The sequence below is a fragment of the Melospiza georgiana genome, chromosome 25, assembly GCF_028018845.1.
Source record: "Melospiza georgiana isolate bMelGeo1 chromosome 25, bMelGeo1.pri, whole genome shotgun sequence".
NCBI lineage: Eukaryota > Metazoa > Chordata > Aves > Passeriformes > Passerellidae > Melospiza > Melospiza georgiana.
Window position 1 is genome coordinate 2,825,751 of NC_080454.1, and position 21,541 is coordinate 2,847,291.

The 21,541-nt window shown below is 41.0% G+C and overlaps 1 protein-coding gene across 1 annotated transcript; it reads right to left on the reverse strand.

Annotated features, from left to right (window-relative positions):
* Positions 1-235: 235 nt before the first annotated feature.
* Positions 236-19,744, reverse strand: LOC131093334 (nicotinate-nucleotide pyrophosphorylase [carboxylating]-like). Its single transcript, XM_058040493.1, has 5 exons — positions 19,551-19,744; positions 8,769-9,453; positions 4,226-4,357; positions 884-1,057; positions 236-361 (listed from the first exon to the last, which is right to left on the reverse strand). The coding sequence occupies exons 1-5, from the start codon at positions 19,742-19,744 to the stop codon at positions 236-238; spliced, it is 1,311 nt and encodes a 436-aa protein (XP_057896476.1).
* Positions 19,745-21,541: the final 1,797 nt, after the last annotated feature.

Consider the following 21,541-nt stretch of genomic DNA (forward strand, 5'->3'; position numbering starts at 1 on the left):
AATTTCCAACATAGTTTCTCACTATCCTTCTTATGGTTATATAATAATTACAGTTAATTACTAAGCAATCATCACATCTAACAATTATATAATTTATCATACTGCTTACGCAGGTGCAGTTGATCTGGGAAAGCACAAAGCCTAACATTTTAGATTCTATCTTTAACTTTTTCCAGGGTTCCACTATCAATTTCAGGGTTCCAGGGTGAATTTTTGGGGTTCCCACGTTGGATTTTCAGGGTTCCTCGGCTCCGTCCCCCATCCCCAGCACCCTGAGGGCGCAGTCGAGCGCGGGGGCGCTGTGGGTCGGGCACCCCATGGACATGACGGCCCCGTGGGGCCCCAGGAACCGGGGCAGGGCCTGCAGGGCTGGGGGGCTCCTGGGGCGGATTTTGGGGTTCAGGGATGGATTCTGGGGTTCCCAGGATTTCATTGGTTCCAGGCTGGGTTTGAGGGGTTGGATTTTGGGGGTTCCAGGTTGGATTTTTGGGGTTCCAGGTTGGATTTTTGGGGTTCCTGGGACGGATTTCAGGATTCCAGGTGTCTCTACGTTTCACGTTGGATTTTATTGGTTCCAGGTTGGAATTTGGGCGTTCCTGGGATGGATTTTTGGGGTTCCCCGGTTCAATTTTGGGGTTCCCAAATTTCAGGGTTTCGGGTTCGATTTCGAGGTTTCCAGGATGGATTTTGGGGTTCCAGGTTTGACAGGTCCAATGTTGGACATTATTGGTTCCAGGACGGATCTCCAGGGTTTCGGGTTGGATTTTGGGGTTTCCAGGCTGGATTTTCGAGATTTTACACTGGATTTTGGGGTTTCTGGGTGAAATTTTGGGGTTTCCACGTCGGATTTTCACTTTTCCTCACTTCCACTCCCCATCCCCACCACCTTGAGGGCGAAGTCGAGCGCGGGGGCGCTGTGGGTCAGGCACCCCATGGACACGACGTCCACGTGGGGCCCCAGGAAGCTGCCCAGGCTCTCCAGGCCGATGCCCCCGCTGGCCTCCACCAGCACCCGCGGGTGCGCGGCCTTGACACGCGCGGCCGCCGCGTGCAGCTCCTGGAAACGGGGGGAAAACGTCAAAAAACCCAAAATTTGGGGTTCATTGGATGAGTGGGGGTCCGGTTCATTGGGGTTGGGCGGGATTCAAACCCAAAATTGGGGTGTCCCTGCTCAAATTTGGGTTTTCCCCATAAAAATCCCCACAAATCCGGGGATTAGTCCACCCAAAATTGGGGTGTCCACCCCCAAATTCCCCTTAAAGCAGAAACACCAAAAAAATTGGCATTTTTCACCCAAAAATTTGGGGTCTCTCCCACCCAGAAAAATCCCAAATTTGGGATTTTCAACCTAGAATCTGCCCAATTTCAGTCCCTAGAAAAACCCATTAATTCTGGGATTATTTAACCCAAAATTAGGGTGCCCACCCCCAAATTCCCCTTAAACCAGAAACACCAAAAATTTGGGATTTTTCACCAAAAAATTTGGGGTCTCTCCCACCCAGAAAAATCCCAAATTTTGGGATTTTCAACTTAAAATCTGCCCATTTTCGGTCCCTATAAAAACCCATTAATTCTGCAATTATTTAACCCAAATTTCGGGTGCCCACCCCCAAATCCCCACTCAACCAGAAACCCCAAAAATTCGGGGTTTTCCACCCAAAATTTGGGGTCCGAACCACTGAGAAAAACCCCAAAACTTGGGATTTTCAATCTAAAATCTGCCCAAATTCGGTCCCTATAAAAACCCATTAATTCTGGGATTATTTAACCCAAAATTGGGGTGCCCACCCCCAAATTCCCCTTAAAGCAGAAACACCAAAAAAATTGGGATTTTTCACCCAAAAATTTGGGGTCTCTCCCACCCAGAAAAATCCCAAATTTGGGGGTTTCCAACCCAAAATTTGCCCAGTTTGGGTCCCCAGAAAAAATGATCAATTTTGGGATTGTTCCACTTAAAACTGGGTGTTCAAAATTGGGGTGCCCACCCCCAAATCCCCTTCAAACCAGAAACCCCAAAAATTCGGGGTTTGCAACCCAAAACCTGCCCAGTTTCGGTCCCACTTCTTGGGTTTATCCCAATTTCTTTTTGCTTATTTCCCCATTTTTTTGGTTTTTTCCCATCTTTGGGGGGTTTATCCCCATTTCAAGAAGTCCACAGCCCCATTTTTGGGGTTTTTCTTCCTATTTTTTGGGGTTTGTCTCCATTTTTTGGGGTTTCCCCACATTTTGGGGGGGTTTATCTCAATTTTTTGGGTTTTTTTTCCCCTCCATTTTTTAGGGTTCATTCCTTTTTATTTGTTTGTTTGTTTTTCCCATTTTTGGGGTTTCATCCCAATTTTTGGGGCTTATCCCAAATTTTTGCAGCATGTCCTCATTTTTTTGGTTTTTTTTTCCTTTTTTTTGTTTTTATTCCCATGTTTTTTTATTTTTTCCCACTGTTTGGTTTGGGTTTTTCCATTTTTCTGGGGTTTTCCCCCATTTTTTGTGGTTTTTCCCCATTTTTTTGGGAATAATGCCATTTTTTGGACTTTATCCCTATTTTTGGTGTTTATCCCCATTTTGGGGGCTTTTATCCCCATTTTTTGGAGTTTTACCCCCATTTTGCGGGTTTTATCCCAATTTTTTGGCATTTATTCCATTTTTTTGGGTTTTTTCTCAATGTTTAGACTTTACCCCAGTTTTTTGGCGGGTTCATCCCCCCTTTTTGGGATTTTTTCCTCATTTTTCGGGGGTTTTCCACCTTTTTTTTTTTTGTCGATTCCCCATTTTTGGGGTTTATCCCAAATTTTTTCATATCTGCCCCCCCCCTTTTTTTGGGGGGGGGATTTATCCAAATATTTTTTTATTTTTCCCATTTTTATGGGTTTCTCCCCATTTTTGGAGTTTATCCGAGTGCAGATCCCGGTAAAGGGGGACAATGTCAGTGAACCCCAAAATTTGGGTTTCGGTTCATTGGGGTTGGGCGGGATTTGAACCAAAATTGGGGTGTCTCTGCTCAAATTTGGGTTTTTCCCATAAAAATCCCCACAAATCCGGGGATTGTTCCACCCAAAATTGGGGTGTCCCTGCTCAAATTTGGGTTTTCCCCATAAAAATCTCCACAAATTTGGGGATTTGAACCCAAAATGGGGGTGTCCACCCCAAATTCCCCTTAAACCAGAAACACCAAAAATTTGGGATTTTCCACCCAAAATCTGGGGTCCGACCCACCAATAAAAACCCCAAAATTTGGGATTTTCAACCCAAAATTTGCCCAATTTGGGTCCCTAAAAAAATTATCATTTCTGGGATTATTTGACCCCCCCAAAAAACTCGATTTTTTGCAGTTATCTCCCCCAAAATTTCACCGTTTTTCCCCAAATTTTCACCTTTTTTCCCCAAATTTTCACCTTTTTCCCAAATTTTCACTGTTTTTCCCCAAACTTTCGCCTTTTTCCTCCAGGAATTCCACCTTTTCTCCCCCAAAATTTCGATTTTCGGGGTTCCCGAATTTTGGGGCTGCCCCGTGGGCTCAGAGCTCAAATCTCCACCACCCCCACCCCAATTCTGGGCACATTTTTGGGGTTTTCTCCCCCAGATTTTCACCTTTTTTTCCCAAATTTTCGCCGTTTTCCCCAAAATTTTCACCTTTTTCCCCCAAATTTTCACCATTTTTCCCCCAAAATTTCGATTTTCAGAGTTCCCCAATTTTGGGGCTCCCCCATGGGCTCAGAGCTCAAATCTCCACCACCCCCACCCCAATTCTGGGCACATTTTTGGGGTTTTCTCCCCCAAATTTTTGCCTTTTTTCCCCAAATTTTCATCGTTTTTCCCCAAATTTTCACCCTTTTCCCCCAAATTTTCACCTTTTCTCCCCCAAAATTTCCATTTTCGGGGTTCCCGAATTTTGGGGCTCCCCCGTGGGCTCAGAGCTCAAATCTCCGCTACCCCCACCCCAATTCTGGGCACATTTTTGGGGTTTTCTCCCCCAAAATTTCACCTTTTCTCCCCCAAAATTTCGGGGTTCCCCGATGTTTTGGGGCTGCCCCGTGTGCTCAGAGCTCAAATCTCTGCCACCCCCACCCCAATTCTGGGCACATTTTTGGGGTTTTCTCCCCCAAATTTTTGCCTTTTTTCCCCAAATTTTCACCGTTTTTCCCCAAATTTTCGCCGTTTTTCCCCAAAATTTCGCCATTTTTCCCCCAAAATTTCGATTTTTGGGGTCCCCCGATGTTTTGGGGCTCACCTCTGGGCTCAGGTTGTCGAGCAGGACAACATCGGCCCCGGCCTTGGCCGCTTCCAGTGCCTGCTCGGCGCTCGCGCACTCCACGCCCAATTTCCGCGTGAAGCCCCCGGCCCGGCGCGCCTCCACAATCAGCTGTGGGACCCCAAAATAAACCCAAAAATTAGGGATTTGCCCCCAAAATTTGGGTTTTTCTATTCAAAATTAATCCTCAAAAATTGGGGATTTCTACTCAAAATTTATCCCCAAAAATTTGGAAATTAATCCCCAAAAATTGGGTTTTTCTATTCAAAATTAATACCCAAAAATTGGGGATTTCTACTCAAAATTAATCCCCAAAAATTTGGAAATTATTCCCCAAAAATTGGGATTTTTTCCCGAAATGAATCCCCCAAAATTCGGAAATTAATGCCCAAAATTTGGGAATACTTACTCAAAATTAGTCCCCAAAAATTGGGATTTTCCCCTGAGATTCATCCCCAAAAATTGAGAATTTGACTCCCAAATTAATACCCAAAAATTGGGGATTTCCACTCAAAATTTAAACCCAAATATTTGGAAATTAATCCTCAAAAATTGGGGATTTGTATTCAAAATTAATCCTCAAAAACTGGGGATTTCTACTCAAAATTTTTCCCCGAAAATTTGGAAATGAATCCCCAAAAATTGGGAATTTCCCACCCAAAAATTGGGAATTCCTACTCAAAATTAGTCCTCAAAAATTGGGATTTTCCCCTCAAATTCATCCCCAAAAATTCAGAAATTAATCCCCAAAAATTGAGAATTTGACTCCCAAATTAATACCCAAAAATTGGGGATTTCTACTCAAAATTTATCCCCAAAAATTTGGAAATTAATCCCCAAAAATTGGGATATTTTTCCCCAAATGAATCCCCAAAAATTTGGAAATGAATCCCCAAAAATTGGGAATTTCCCACCCAAAAATTGGGAATTCCTCCTCAAAATTAGTCCCCAAAAATTGGGATTTTCCCCTCAAATTCATCCCCCAAAATTCAGAAATTAATCTCCAAAAATTGAGAATTTGACTCCCAAATTAATACCCAAAAATTGGGGATTTCCACTCAAAATTTAAACCCAAATATTTGGAAATTAATCCTCAAAAATTGGGGATTTGTATTCAAAATTAATCCTCAAAAACTGGGGATTTCTACTCAAAATTTTTCCCCGAAAATTTGGAAATGAATCCCCAAAAATTGGGAATTTCCCACCCAAAAATTGGGAATTCCTACTCAAAATTAGTCCTCAAAAATTGGGATTTTCCCCTCAAATTCATCCCCAAAAATTCAGAAATTAATCCCCAAAAATTGAGAATTTGACTCCCAAATTAATACCCAAAAATTGGGGATTTCTACTCAAAATTTATCCCCAAAAATTTGGAAATTAATCCCCAAAAATTGGGATATTTTTCCCCAAATGAATCCCCAAAAATTTGGAAATGAATCCCCAAAAATTGGGAATTTCCCACCCAAAAATTGGGAATTCCTCCTCAAAATTAGTCCCCAAAAATTGGGATTTTCCCCTCAAATTCATCCCCCAAAATTCAGAAATTAATCTCCAAAAATTGAGAATTTGACTCCCAAATTAATACCTAAAAATTGGGGATTTCTACTCAAAATTTAAACCCAAAAATTTGGAAATTAATCCCCAAAAATTTGGGGTTTCCTATTCAAAATTAATCCTCAAAAACTGGGGATTTCTACTCGAAATTAATTTCCAAAAATTTGGAAATTAATCCCCAAAAATTGGGATTTTCTATTCAAAATTAATACCCAAAAATTGGGGATTTCTACTCAAAATGAATCCCCAAAAATTGGGAATTTCTATTCAAAAAATTGGGAATTTCTACTCCAAATTAATCCGCAAAAATTGGGAATTTCCCCGTAAATTAATCCCCCAAAATTGGGAAATTCTACTCAAAAATAATCCCCCCAAAATGGGGAATTTTCCCCTCAAATTAATCTCAAAAAATTGGGGATTTTTCCCAAAATTAACCCCCAAAATTTCAGAAATTAACCCCAAAAATCGGGAATTTCTACTCAAAATTTCCCCCCCCCCCCAAAAAATTGGGGATTTCTATTAAAAATTAATCCCAAAAATTGGGAATTTTCACCCCAAAAATTGGGATTTTTTTCCACCAAAATTATCCCCAAAAATTGGGAATTTCTACTCAAAAATTGGCAATTTTCCAGCAAAATTAATCCCCAAAAATTCAGAAATTATTCCTCCCAAATTGAGAATTTCTACGCAAAATTAATCCCCAAAAATTGGGAATTTTTCCTCAAAATTAATCCCCAAATTTGAGAATTTCCCCCTAAATTAATCCCCCCAAAATAGGATTTTCTACTCAAAATTAATCCCAAAAAATTGGGAATTCCTACTCAAAATTAATCCCCAAATTTGAGAATTTTCCCCCAAATTAATCCCCCAAAAATAGGATTTTCTACTCAAAATTAATCCAAAAAATTGGGAATTTCTACTCAAAAAATTGGGAATTCCTACTCAAAATTAATTCCCCTAAATTTGGGAATTTTTCCTCAAAATTAATTCCCAAATTTGAGAATTTTCCCCCAAAGTAATCCCCAAAAATTGGGAATTTCTACTCAAAATTAATCCCCAAAAATTGGGATTTTCTACTCAAAATTAATCCCCAAATTTGAGAATTTCCCTCCAAATAAATCCCCAAAAATTGGGATTTTCTACTCAAAATTAATCCAAAAAATTGGGAATTCCTACTCAAAATTAATTCCCCAAAAAATTGGGAATTTTCCCTCAAAATTAATCCCCAAATTTGAGAATTGCCCCCTAAATTAATCCCCCAAAAATAGGATTTTCTACTCAAAATTACTCCAAAAAATTGGGATTTTCTACTCAAAATTAATTCCCTAAAAATTGGGGATTTCTACTAAAAAAATTGGGAATTTCTACTCGAAATTAATTCCCAAAAAATTGGGAATTTCCCCACAAAAATTGCAAATTTTCCCCGGAAAAATTGGCAATTTCCCCCCAAAATTAATCCCCAAAAATTGGGAATTTCCCCCAAAAATTTCCCCAAATTTGGGGTCCCCCCACACCCAAAACCCCCAAATTTTGGGGTCCCCACCTTTGCCAGCGCTCTGGCATTGTCCCGATCCCCCACAAATTTGGCCCCCAAATTTCCCCCATTTTTACCCCCAATTCGGGGTCCCCACAACTGGAACCCCCCAAATTTTGCCCCCAAATTTTGGGTTTCCCCACCCCATTTTCCACCCATTTTTTTTTCCCATTTCTCCCCCATTTCCACCCAAATTTCCCCCATTTTACCCCAAATTTTTCCCCATTTCCCCCCCAAATTTGAGTGTCCCCACAACCAGAACCCCCCAAATTCTGCCCCCAGATTTTGCCCCCATTTCCCCCCAAATTCGGGGTCTCCCCTCCTCATTTCTCCCCCATTCCCCACCAATTTTCCCCCCCATTTCTCCCCCATTTTCCACCCAAATTTTTCCCATTTCCCCCCACATTTCGGGGATCCCCCTTCCCATTTCCCCCCCAAATCCGGGGGTTCCCACAACCAGAACCCCCCAAATTTTGCCCCCAAATTCGGGGTCTCCACACTCATTTCCCTCCCATTTTCCACCCATTTGTCCCCCAATTTTTTCCCCATTTCCACCCAAATTTTTCCCATTTCCACCCAATTTCGGGGTACCCCACAGCGAATTTCACCCCAAATCCCCCCAAAATTGGGGGTCCTTACCCGTTTAACCCCTTCCTGTCCCTCACTCACTTCCACCACCGCTCTGTGCTTGTCCTTGAGCAGCCCGGACCCCCCATTTCCCCCCCAAATTTCCCCTCATTTTACCCCAAATTTTTTCCCCATTTCTCCCCATTTCCCCCCCAAATCCGGGGGTCCCCACAACCAGAACCCCCCAAATTTTGCCCTCATTTCCCCACAAATTCGGGGTCTCCTCTCCCCATTTCTCCCCTCATTTCTCCCCTATTCCCCCCCCAGTTTTTCCCGCCATTTCTCCACCATTTTCCACCCAAATTTTTCCCTCATTTTCCCCCAAATTTAGGGGTCTCCCACAACCAAAACCGCCCCAAAACCCCCCAAAATTTCGGGGTCCTTACCCGTTTAACCCCTTCGTGCCCTCCTCCGCCCATCTCGGCCACGGCCCTGTGGTTGTCCTTGACGAGGCCGAACGCCCCCAGCCCCTCCCAAATTTCCCCTCATTTTACCCCAAATTTTTCCCCAAATCCAGGGGTCCCCACAACCAGAACACCCCCAAACTCTGTAGGGTCTCCCCACAACTAAAACTGCCCCAATTCAAGGGTCCCCCCACTCATTTCCCCCCCAATTTCGGGGCTCCCCCACCCCAAAACCCCCCAAAATTCGGGGTGCTCACCCGTTTAACCCCTTGCTGTCCGCTGTCACTCTCTCTGTGATTGTCCCCCCAAATTTCCTCCCCATTTTCCACCCATTTTTCCCCCATTTCCACCCACATTTCGGGGTTCCCCCGACCCAAAATTTCGGGGTCCTTACCCGTTTAACCCCTTCGTGCCCGCCGCCCATCTCGGCCACGGCCCTGTGGTTGTCCTTGACGAGGCCGAACGCCCCCAGCCCCTCACGGTGCCCCTGCGCGCCGCCCACGCCCAGCGCGTACTTCTCGGCCGCCCTGAAGCCGGGCGTGCACTTGCGTGTCCCCGCCACGACCCCTCCCCAGTTTCGGCTCTCGGCGACGCCCCGGGCCCGGGCGGCCATGGAGGCCACGCCGCTGCAGCGGCCCAGGACGTTGAGGGCCGTGCGCTCGGCCAGGAGCAGCCCGGAAACGGGGCCGCGAACCTCAGCCAGCAGCGCCCGGCCCGGGCCCAGCCGGGAACCTTCTGGAACCTTCCAGAGCACGGAGCAGCCCGACACCGCGAAAACCGCCTCAGCGAACGGGCAGCCGGCCAGCACCCCGAAAAACGGGGGGGTTTTGGGGTTAAATGTGGGGGTTTCGGGGTTAAATCGCGGGGTTTCGGGGTTTTTGACGAGGATGTGGGCGCGGATCTCGGCGTTCCCCAGCGGCGCCACGGTGGGGTCGGGCCAGGGCGCGTCCTCGTCCAGCCAGGAGTGCGCCAGGGCCCGCAGGCGGTGCGGGGGAGGGGGGGGCGGCCAGGGGGTCCCCAAAAGGTTCGGGGGGTTCGGGGGTCCCGGGGGGTTCGGGGGCGCAGAGCTGGACATGGTGCGGAGAGACCTGGGGAGAGAGAAAGGGGAATTAGGGGGGGGATATTGGGGTCCTTGGGGGGCATTTTGGGGGTCTTTGGGGAGTCTCTGTGAGAATTTGGGGGTCCCAGAAGGGTCCTTGAGAGGATTTGAGGGTCCCAGGAGGGGATTTGGGGTAATGGGGAGGGGTCTTCGAGGGGTTAATGGGGTCCCAGGGGAGATTTTGGGGTTCCCATTGGGATCTCTGGGGAGATAATTGGGTCTGGGGGGGATAATTGGGGGTCCTAGGAGGGTCCTTGGGGGGATTTTGGGGTCCCAGGAGGGGATTTAGGGCGATGGGGAGGGGGCTTGGAGGGGATTTGGGGGGTCCTTGAGGGGATTTTGGGATCCCCATTGGGATTTTTGGGGAGCTATTTGGGTCTGGTGGGGATTTGGGGGTCCCAGGAGGGGGCTTGGAGAGGATTTAGGGGTCCCAGGAGGGTCCTTGAGGGGATTTTGGGGTCCCCATTGGGATCTATGGGGAGATATTTGGGTCTGGGGGAGATTTGGGTGTGTGGGGAGGGGGCTTGGAGGGGATTTTGGGGTCGGTTTCGGGGGATTTTGAGGGGATTTTGGGGGTCCCAGGAGGGTCCTTGGGCGATTTTGGGGCTCTTTGGGGGATCCTGGAGGGGATTTTGGGGTCCCTGGGGTATTTGGGGCAATGGGGAGGGGGCTTGGAGGGGATTTGGGGGGTCCTGGTGGGGATTTTGGGGTCCCAGGTGGGGATTTGGGGTAATGGGGAGGGGGCTTCGAGGGGTTAATGGGGTCCCAGGGGGGATTTAGGGGTCCCCATTGGGATCTATGGGGAGATTTTTGGGTCTGGGGGCGATTTTGGGGTCCCAGGGGGGATTTTGAGGGATTTTGGGGTCCCAGGGGGGTATTTGGGGTCCCCATGGGGATCTCTGGGGAGATTTTTGGGTCTGGGGGGATTTGGGGGGTCCCAGGAAGGTCCTTGAGGGGCTTTGGGGGTCTTAGGGGGGTCCTGGAGGGGATTTGGGGGTGCGGGGAGGGGTCTGGGGGGGATTTTGGGGGTCCCAGGGGAGTCCTTGAGGGAATTTTGGGGTCCCCATTGGGATTTAGGGAGAGATTTTGGGTCTGGGGGCGATTTGGGGGTCCCAGGAGGGTCCTTGGGGGATTTTGGGGTGTGGGGAGGGGGTTTTGGGGAGATTTAGGGGGTCCTTGAGGGGGTTTTGGGGTCCCAGGAGGGGATTTGGGGTAATGGGGAGGGGGCTTCGAGGGGTTAATGGGGTCCCAGGGGAGATTTTGGGGTCCCCATGGGGATCTCTGGGGAGATTTTTGGGTCTGGGGGCGATTTTGGGGTCCCAGGGGGGATTTTGAGGGATTTGGGGGTCCCAGGGGGGTATCTGGGGGGTCCTTGAGGGGGTTTTGGGGTCCCCCTTGGGGTTTTTGGGGAGGTTTTGGGTCTGGGGGGGATTTTGGGGGTCCCTGGGGGGATTTGGGGGCGCTGAAGAGCAAATTTGGGGTCGGGTTGGGGGATTTGGGCCAATTTGGGGCCGATTTTTTTCCACTTTTTTCCCCATTTTGGGGATTTTTGGCCGATTTTGTGCCAATTTGGGTCAATTTGGTGCCGATTTTTGCCTTTTCCCCCCTTTTTTTGGGATTTTTTGGTGATTTTGGAGTTAATTTGTGTCAATTTTTGCCAATTTGGTGCCGATTTTTCCCCTTTCTTTCTGGTTTGGGGTATTTTGGGGGGATTTTAGTTTAATTTTTGCCAATTTTGTGCCGATTTTCTCCCCTTTTTTTTGGTTTTGTGGCTTTTAAATAATTTTGTGCCGATTCTTTGCCTTTTTTCCCCTTTTTTAGGATTTTGGGGTAATTTTGGGGTGAATTTGTGTCAATTTTTCCCAATTTTGTGCCAATTTTTCCCCTTTCTTTCTGGTTTTGGGTGGTTTGGGGTGATTTTTGGTTATTTTTTTCCAATTTTGTGCCGATTTTTCCCCTTTTTTCCATTTTAGGGAATTTTTGATAATTTTGTACCAATTCTTGCCAATTTAGTGCCGATTTTTCCCCTTTTTTTTCTGGTTTTGGGGCTTTTTAGCTGATTTTTTTGTCAAATTTTGCCCATTTTGTGCCGATTTTTTGCCTTTTTTTCTGCTTTTGGGCCAGTTTCTGCTGATTTTGTGTAATTTCAGCCGATTTTATGCCAATTTTTCCCATTTTTGCGCTGATTTTCCCCCTTTTTTCCGGTTTTGGGGCAATTTAAGCCGATTTTATGTCAATTTTTGCCATTTTTGTGTCGATTTTTCCCCCTTTTTTTCCCTTTTAGGGATTTTTGGATTATTTCGTGACAATTTGAGTCAATTTAGTGCCAATTTTCGCCCTTTATTTAAATTTTGGGAGATTTTAAAATAATTACGTGTCAATTTTTTGCCACTTTTGTGCCGACTTTCCTCCTTTTTTCCTGATTTTGGGCAATTTAGGGCGATTTTGAGTAATTTTAGCTGATTTAGTGCAGATTTTTCCCGATTTTGTGTATTTTGGGATGGTTTTGGGTGATTTTGTGTCAATTTTTGCCAATTTTGTGCCGATTTTTCCCCCTTTTCTGGTTTTGGGCCGATTTCTGCTGATTTTGTGTAATTTCAGCCGATTTTATGCCAATTTTTGCCAATTTTATGCCGATTTTTCCCCTTTTTTTCCGATTTGGGCCGATTTCCGCTGATTTTGTGTAATTTCAGCCGATTTTGTGCCAATTTTCACCAATTCTGCGCCGATTTTTCCCCCTTTTTTCCGGGTTTGGGCCGATTTCTGATGATTTTGGGTTATTGTAGCCGATTTTATGTCAATTTTTGCCAATTTTGTGCCGATTTTTCCCCTTCTTTCCCGTTTTGGGCCGATTTCCGCTGATTTTGTGCAATTTCAGCCGATTTTGTGCCGATTTTTGCCCTTTTTGCCCCAAATCCCGCGGTCCCGGGGCCGTTTTGGGCCCGGCCCCGCCCCCTCCCCTCACGCGCCCCTCCCCCACTCACCGAGCGCGCGCCGGGCCCGACTGAGGCCCCGGGGGGGGGAGGGGGGGGAATCTTACCCGGGGGGGCGGGGCCACAGCGCGGGCGCTGATTGGCTGCCGCCGCTGATTGGCTGCCGCCGCTGATTGGCTGCCACGCCACCCAAAAAAAAAAAAAAATTCCGAAAAAACCCAAAAATAAACCCGGAAGTGTTTGGGGGCGGGGGGGAGGGGAAATGGGGGAGGGGAAGTTGGGGAAAAATGGGGGGAAATTGGGAAAAATTGGGAAAAATTGGGGGAAAATGGGGAAAAATTGGGAAAAATGAGATTTGGGGACATTGGGGAAAATTGGTAAAAAATGGGAAAAATGAGATTTGGGGACATTGGGGACATTGGGGGAAAAATGGGGAAAAAATGGGGAAAATTGGGGGAAAAATGCAGAAAAAATGGGGAAAATTTTAAAAAATGAGATCTGGGGACATTGGGGGAAAATGGGAGAAAATTGGGAAAGTTGGGGGAAAGGTGGAGAAAAATCGGGGAAAATTTAGAAAATGAGATTTGGGGAAAATTGGGGAGATTGGGGGGACATTGGGGAGAAATTGGGGGAAAATTGGGGGAAATTTAGAAAAATGAGATTTGGGGACATTGGGGACATTGGGGACAATGAGAAAAAAATGGGAAAAGTTGGGGGAAAACCGGAGAGAAATTGGGGAAAATTTAGAAAAAATGAGATTTGGGGACATTGGGGAAAAATTGGGGAAAAATTGGGGAAAAATTGGGGGAAAATTGGGGAAAATTTAGAAAAATGGGATTTGGGGACGTTGGGGACATTGGGGGAAAAATGGAAAAAAAATGGGAAAAATTGGGGGGAAATATATTATATTATATTATGTTATGTTATGTTATGTTATGTTATGTTATGTTATGTTATGTTATGTTATATTACATTATATTATGTTATATTATATTATATTATATTATATTATATTATATTATATTATATTATATTATATTATATTATATTATATTATATTATATTATATTATATTATATTATATTATATTATATTATATTATATTATATTACATTGTATAGTATTATATTTTATTATTTTATATTTTATTTATTTTATTTGATTTTAATTATTTTTATTCCATTTTATGTTTTAATACAATTTTTATTTTATTGTATTAATTATTTATTTAATTGTATTTTATTTTATTATATTTTATTTTATCTTATTTTATTTCATTTCATTTCAATTTTATTTTATTTTATCTTATTTAATTTAATTTCATTTTTATTTTATTTTATTTTATTTTATTTTATCTTATTTCATTTCATTTCATTTCATTTTAATTTTATTTTATTTTATTTCATTTTATCTTATTTCATTATTTTATTTTATTTTATTTTATTTTATTTTATTTCATTTTATTTTATTTCATTTTATTTTATTTCATTTTATTTTATTCTGTCCTTCCCCAGCAAAACTCGGTTTTCTTCAGATTCCAAATTCCAAAATCCATCAGGGGCCAGAAATGCTCTGCAAACACAAACCCAAAAACAGATTTGGGTTTTATTTATTTTTATTTCATTTCATTTCATGTTTTAATCCATTTACATTTTATTATATTATATTGTATTATATTATATTGTATTATATTATATTATATTATACTATATTACATTACATTGTATAGTATTATATTTTATTATTTTATATTTTATTTATTTGATTTGATTTGATTTATTATTTATTTTTATTTCATTTTATGTTTTAATAATTTTTTATTTTATTTTATTGTATTTATTATTTATTTTATTGTATTTTATTTTATCTTATTTTATTTTATCTTATCTTATTTCACTTCATTTCATTTTTATTTTATTTTATTTCCTTTCATTCATTTTATTTTATTTTATTTTATTTTATTTTATTTTATTTTATTTTATTTTATTTTATTTTATTTTATTTTATTTTATTTCTTTTGATTTCATTTTATTCTGTCCTTCCCCAGCAAAAATCGATTTTATCTCTGGTTTTCTCCAGATTCCAAATTCCAAATTCCGTCCTGGGCCCAGAAATGCTCTGCAAACACAAAAACCCAACAAACAGATTTGGGTTTTATTTATTTTTATTTCACTTCATGTTTTAATACATTTATATTACATTATATTATATTATATTATATTATATTATATTATATTATATTATATTATATTACATTACATTACATTACATTACATTACATTACATTACATTGCCTTATATTACATTATATTATATTATTATATTATATTTTGTTATATTATATTATATAGTATTTTATTATATTTTATTTTTTATATTTTATTTCTTTTATTTGATTTTATTTATTATTTATTTTTATTTCATTTTATGTTTTAATACATTTTTATTTTATTTTATTGTATTTATTATTTAATTTATTGTATTTTATTTTATCTTATTTTATCTTATTTTATTTTATCTTATTTCATTTCATTTCATTTCATTTTAATTTAATTTAATTTTATTTTATTTCATTTTTTCTTATTTTATTTCAATATTTTATTTTATTTTATGTTATTTTATTATATTTCATTTATTTTATTCTGTCCTTCCCCAGCAAAACTCGATTTTATCTCTGGTTTTCTTCAGATTCCAAATTCCAAATTCCGTCGTGGGGCCAGAAATGCTCTGCAAACACAAAAACCCAACAAACAGATTTGGGTTTTATTTATTTTTATTTCACTTCATGTTTTAATCCATTTACATTATATTATATTATATTATATTATATTATATTATATTATATTATATTATATTATATTATATTATATTATATTATAATACATTATACTATATTATATTATACTATACTATATTATATTATACTATACTATATTATATTATACTATATTACATTACATTGTAAAGTATTTTATTTTATATTTAATTTATTTTATTTTATTTATTATTTATTTTTATTTCATTTTATGTTTTAATAGATTTTTATTTTATTTTATTGTATTTATTATTTATTTTATTTTATTTTATTTTATTTTATTTTTTTATTTTATTTTTTTTATCTTATTTTATTTTATTTCATTTCATTTCATTTTTATTTTATTTCATTTCATTTCATTTCATTTTATCTTATTTTATTTCATTAATTTATTTTATTTTATTTTATTTTATTTATTTTATTTTATTTTATCCTATTTTATTTTATTTTATCTTATTTCATTTCATTTTATTTCATTTTTATTTTCTTTTATCTTATTTCATTTCATTTCATTTTTATTTTATTTCATTTCATTTCATTTTCATTTTTTTATTTATTTCATTTTATCTTTTTTTAAATTTAATTTAATTTAATTTAATTTAATTTAATTTAATTTAATTAATTTAATTTTATTTAATTTTATTTTATTTTATTTTATTTTATTTTATTTTATTCTATTTTATTTTATTTTATTTTATTCTGTCCTTCTCCAGCAAAACTTGATTTTATTTCTGGTTTTCTCCAGATTCCAAATTCCAAATTCCATCCTGGGGCCAGAAATGCTCTGCAAACACAAAAACCCAAAAACAGATTTGGGCTCTGCAAACACAAACCCAACAAACAAATTTGGGTATTTCAGGGCATTTATGGCCCCGAGCAAAGGGCAAACCCAGCCCAGGGAGGAGAGGTTGGGAGAAAATCAATCCAGCAATAAAATCAATCGATAAAATCAATCAATCAATAAAATCAATCAATCGATACATTAAATCGAACAATAAAATCAGTTCAACAATAAAATAAATCGAAATAAATGAATCAATTGATAAAATCAATCCATTGATAAATTAAATCAAACAATAAAATCAATCGATAAAATCAATCAATCAATAAATTACATTGAACAATAAAATTAATCCAACAATAGAATCAATCGAACAATAATTTAAATCAGTCGATAAATTGAATCGAACAATAAAATCAATCGAACAATAAAATAGATGGAAATAAATAAATCAAACAATCAAATAAATCCATTAAATAAATTGAACAATAAAATAAATAAGTCAATAAAATCAATCGAGCAATAAAATAAATCAATCGATAAAATCTAGCAATCGATAAATTAAATCGAACAATAAAATCAATCCAGCAATAAAATCAATAAAAATAAATAAATCAAACAATAAAATAAATCAATTAAATAAATCAATCAATGAAAAAAATAAATCAATAAATTAAATTGAACAATAAAATCAATCCAAACAATAAAATAAATCAATTAAATCAATCCAAACAATGAAATAAATCAATCAATAAATTAAATTGAACAATAAAATCAATCCAAACAATAAAATCAATCGAACAATAAAATAGATGGAAATAAATAAATCAAACAATAAAATAAATCCATTACATAAATCGAACAATAAAATAAATAAGTCAATAAATTACATCGAACAATAAAATCAATCCAACGATAAAATCAATCCGGCAATAAAATCAATCAAAATAAATGAATCAATCAGTAAAATCAATAAATCGATAAATTAAATCGAACAATACAATGAATCCAAACAATAAAATCAATCAATTAAATAAATCAAACATTAAAATATATAAATCAATAAATTAAATCAAACAATAAAATCAATCAAACAATAAAATAAATCCATCGATAAATGAAATCGAACAATAAAATCAATCCAATGATAGAATTAATTGAACAATAAAGTCAATTGATCAATAAAATAAATCAATCGATAAAATCAATCAATTGATAAATTAAATTGAACAATAAAAACAATCCAACAATAAAATCAATCAAAAAATAAAATCAATTGAGCAATAAAATCAATCGATAAATTGAATCGAACAATAAAATCAATCCAAACAATAAAATCAATCGAACAATGAAATAAATGGAAATAAATAAATCAAACAATAAAAATAAATCCATTAAATAAATCAAACAATAAAATAAATAAGTCAATAAAATCAATTGAACAATACAATCAATCAACAATAAAATAAATCCATTAAATAAATCAAACAATGAAATAAATCAATCAATAAATTAAATTGAACAATAAAATCAATCGAACAATAAAATAAATCAATCGATAAATTAAATTGAACAATACAATCAATCCAACAATAAAATCAATTGAACAATACAATCAATCAAGCAATAAAATAAATCAATCGATAAAATCAATCAATCGATAAATTAAATCAAACAATAAAATCAGTCCAAACAATAAAATCAATTGATCAATAAAATAAGTGAAAATAAATAAATTAAACAATAAAATAAATCCATTAAATAAATCAAACAATAAAATAAAGAAGTCAATAAAATCAATTGAACAATACAATCAATTGAGCAATAAAATAAATCAATCGATAAAATCAAGCAATCGATAAATTAAATCGAACAATAAAATCAATCGAGCAATAAAATCAATAAAAATAAATAAATCAAACAGTAAAATAAATCAATTAAATAAATCAAACAATGAAAAAAATAAATCGATAAATTAAATTGAACAATAAAATCAATCCAAACAATGAAATAAATCAGTTAAATAAATCAAACAATGAAATAAATAAATCGATAAATTAAATTGAACAATTAAGTCAATCCAAACAATAAAATCAATCGAACAATAAAATAAATGGAAATAAATAAATGAAACAATAAAATAAATAAGTCAATACATTAAATCGAACCATAAAATCAATCCAAACAATAAAATAAATAGAACAATAAAACAAATGGAAATAAATAAATCAAATAATAAAATAAATCATTAAAATCAATCAAACAATAAAATCAATCAATCAATCAATAAAATCAATCCATCAATCAATCAAACCAATCAATCAATCAATAAAATCAATCCATCAATCAAACCAATCAATCAATCAATCAATAAAATCAATCCATCAATCAAACCAACCAATCAATCAATAAAATCAATCCATCAATCAAACCAACCAATCAATAAAATCAATCCTTCAATCAAACCAATCAATCAATCAATCAATCAATAAAATCAATACATCAATCAAACCAATCAATCGATCAATAAAATCAATCCATCAATCAAACCAACCAATCAATCAGTAAAATCAATCCATCAATCAAACCAACCAATCAATCAATAAAATCAATCCATCAATCAAACCAATCAATCAATCAATAAAATCAATCCATCAATCAAACCAACCAATCAATCAATAAAATCAATCCATCAATCAAACCAATCAATCAATCAATAAAATCAATCAATCAATCAAACCAATCAATCAATCAATAAAATCGATTCCTCGGCGGGGGCCGGGACACGCGATGGGCGGGGGGGCCACGGAAGGGACAAAAGGGGGGCGGACAATGGGGGCCCCTCCCTGCCCTCCAGTCCCCCCCCAGCCCTTTTGGACCCTCCCAGTCCATCCCAGTCCCTCCCAGTCCATCCCAGTTCCCTCCCAGTTCCCTCCCAGTCCCTCCCAGTCCATCCCAGTTCCCTCCCAGTCCATCCCAGTTCCCTCCCAGTCCCCCCCAGTTTGTCCCAGTCCCTCCCAGTCCATCCCAGTCCATCCCAGTTCCCTCCCAGTCCCTCCCAGTCCCTCCCAGTTCCCCCCCAGTTCCTCCCAGTCCCCCCCAGTTCCCTCCCAGTTCCCTCCCAGTCCACCCCAGTTCCCTCCCAGTCCATCCCAGTCCATTCCAGTTCCATCCCAGCACTCCCCTCCTGCCAAAAGGGGCGTGGCCAGAGCTGTCAATCAAAGCCGTTCATTGCCCCGCCCCTGGCTTGGGGTCAGGGTGGTGGCCAAGGGGTCACTGGCGGGGTCAGGGGGTCACTGGGGTCCATGAGGGGTCACTGGGGTGGTCAGGGGGTCCATGAGGGGTCAGTGGCGTGGTCAGGGGGGGCTCAGGAGGGTCCATGGGGGTCCATGAAGGTCACTGGGGTCACTGGGGTCCCTGAGGGGTCAGTGGGGTCACTGGGGTCACTGGGGTCCATGAGGGGTCACTGGGGTGATCAGGGGGTCACTGGGGTCAGTGGGGTCCATGAGGGGTCACTGGGGGCTTCAAGGGGGTCCATGGGGTGCTCAAGGGGTCACTGGGGTGGCCAAAGGTTTCGTGACGAGTCCATGGGGTGGTCCCGGGGGTCCGTGGGGTGGCCAAGGGGTCCCGGGGGTCCCTGAGGGGTCCCGGGGGTCCGTGGGGCCCTCCAGGGGGTCCTGAGCACCCAGGGGGGCTCAGTGGGGTCAGGGGGGTCCATGGGGGGGTCCTCAAGGGGGTCCAGAGGGTCCATGGGGGGGGTCAGGGGGGTCCCTGAGGGTCCTGGGGTGGTCCCAGGTGGTCCATGAGGGGTCAGGAGGGTCCATGGGGGTCCATGAAGGCCCTGAGGGTCCTGGGGTGGTCCCTGAGGGTCCCGGGGTGGTCCCAGGGGGGTCCATGGTGGGTGGGGGGCTCAGGAGGGTCCATGTTGGGGTCCTCAAGGGGGTCCTGAGGGTCCATGGGGGGCTCAGGAGGGTCCATGGGGTCAATGGGGTCCCTGGGGGTCAAGGGGAGTCCATGGGAGTCCATGGGGGGGTCCATGGGGGGCTCAGGAAGGGTCAAGGAGGGTCCATGGGGGGGTCCATGGGGGGGGTCCGTGAGGGTCCTGGGGGTCATTGAGGGGCTCAGGAGGGTCCATGGGGGGCTCAGGAGGGTCCATGAAGGTCCTGGGTGGTCCCTGAGGGTCCGTGGGGGGCTCAGGAGGGCCCATGTTGGGGTCCTCAAGGGGGTCCTGAGGGTCCATGGGGGGGTCAGGAGGGTCCAAGGGTGACCATGGGGGGCTCAGGAGGGTCCATGGGGGTCCATGAAGGTCCTGGAGGTCGTTGAAGGGGTCAGGGGGGTCCATGAGGGTCCATGGGGGGGGGTCCTGGGGGTCATTGAGGGGTCAGGAGGGTCCATTGGGGTACCATGAAGGTCCTGGGGGTCCCAGGGTGGTCCCTGAGGACCAGGGGGGTCCAAGGGTGGCCATGGGGGTTCAGGGGGATCCATGGGGGGGTCCCGGGGTGGTCCCTGAGGGTCCTGGGGTGGTCCCAGGTGGTCCATGGGGGGGGGTCATGAGGGTCAGTGAGGTGGTCACTGGGGTCCGTGGGGTGGCCAAGGGGTCACTGGGGTCCCTGGGGTCACTGGGGTCACTGGGGTGGTCAGTGGGGTCACTGGGGTCCATGAGGGGTCACTGAGGTGGTCAAGGGGTCAAGGGGGTGAGACAGAGTAAAGATCCATTCTGAATTAGGTGAAGTGTCTAAGAGAGGTGAAAAGTCTGTGAGGCCAAAGCTGAGGAAGAACTCGCATGCCGAGACAGCAAAGAGACAGAGAAAGAAAAATAGAAAAGACCACAAGGTCGATTTGCCCCCGACTTAGAAATTCCTTTGATAAAGAAGAACTGGTGCTAAATGTCACGCGGAATGAATATGTATAAACTTATTGTGAAACTGTATGCATATGCATTTGGAAGGGGGATAAAAGAAGACCTGAGGTCTTCAGAGGCACGCATGCCTTGTTGGGGGACTTGAGTCCGGCGCGCGCCGTAAATACACATACCAGGCTTTACAACTTTTATAAAGTTGTGAGGTTTCTTCTTTTCTCCGCAAAACATTATGGCGAGCCAGGCAGGAGTTCTCTGTCCCCGTAGGGGCAGGGGGGATAGACGGACCTCCAAGGCGCGCCCTAGGATTTTTTCCTGGTGGGGCTCCGTTCGTCTCAACTTGCCACCTGCGAGGACAGACAAGGACCTGCTGGCCTGTGGAGGAAGATACCATATGTACTGAGGGGCCTCCGGGGGAGGGAAAGGAGAGCAAGGGAGTAAACCACCCAGAGACGTCTGGGTACAGCTGATGGAGCAGCTGTATTAGAGACGGGGTTCATCGTTCTGATAGAGCAGACCGCTAGTGGCTCTGGGGGTGAGCCGGGTGAACCCGTGTATGTGTGTTGGGGGTTCATAGTTCTGATAGAGCAGAACTGTTGAGCCCATGTGTGCTTTGTTTGTGTGTGTGTGATGTCCGGACACTGTGTTGCTGTATGGTTAATGTGTGCATTGTGTGGTCGGTGCACTGTG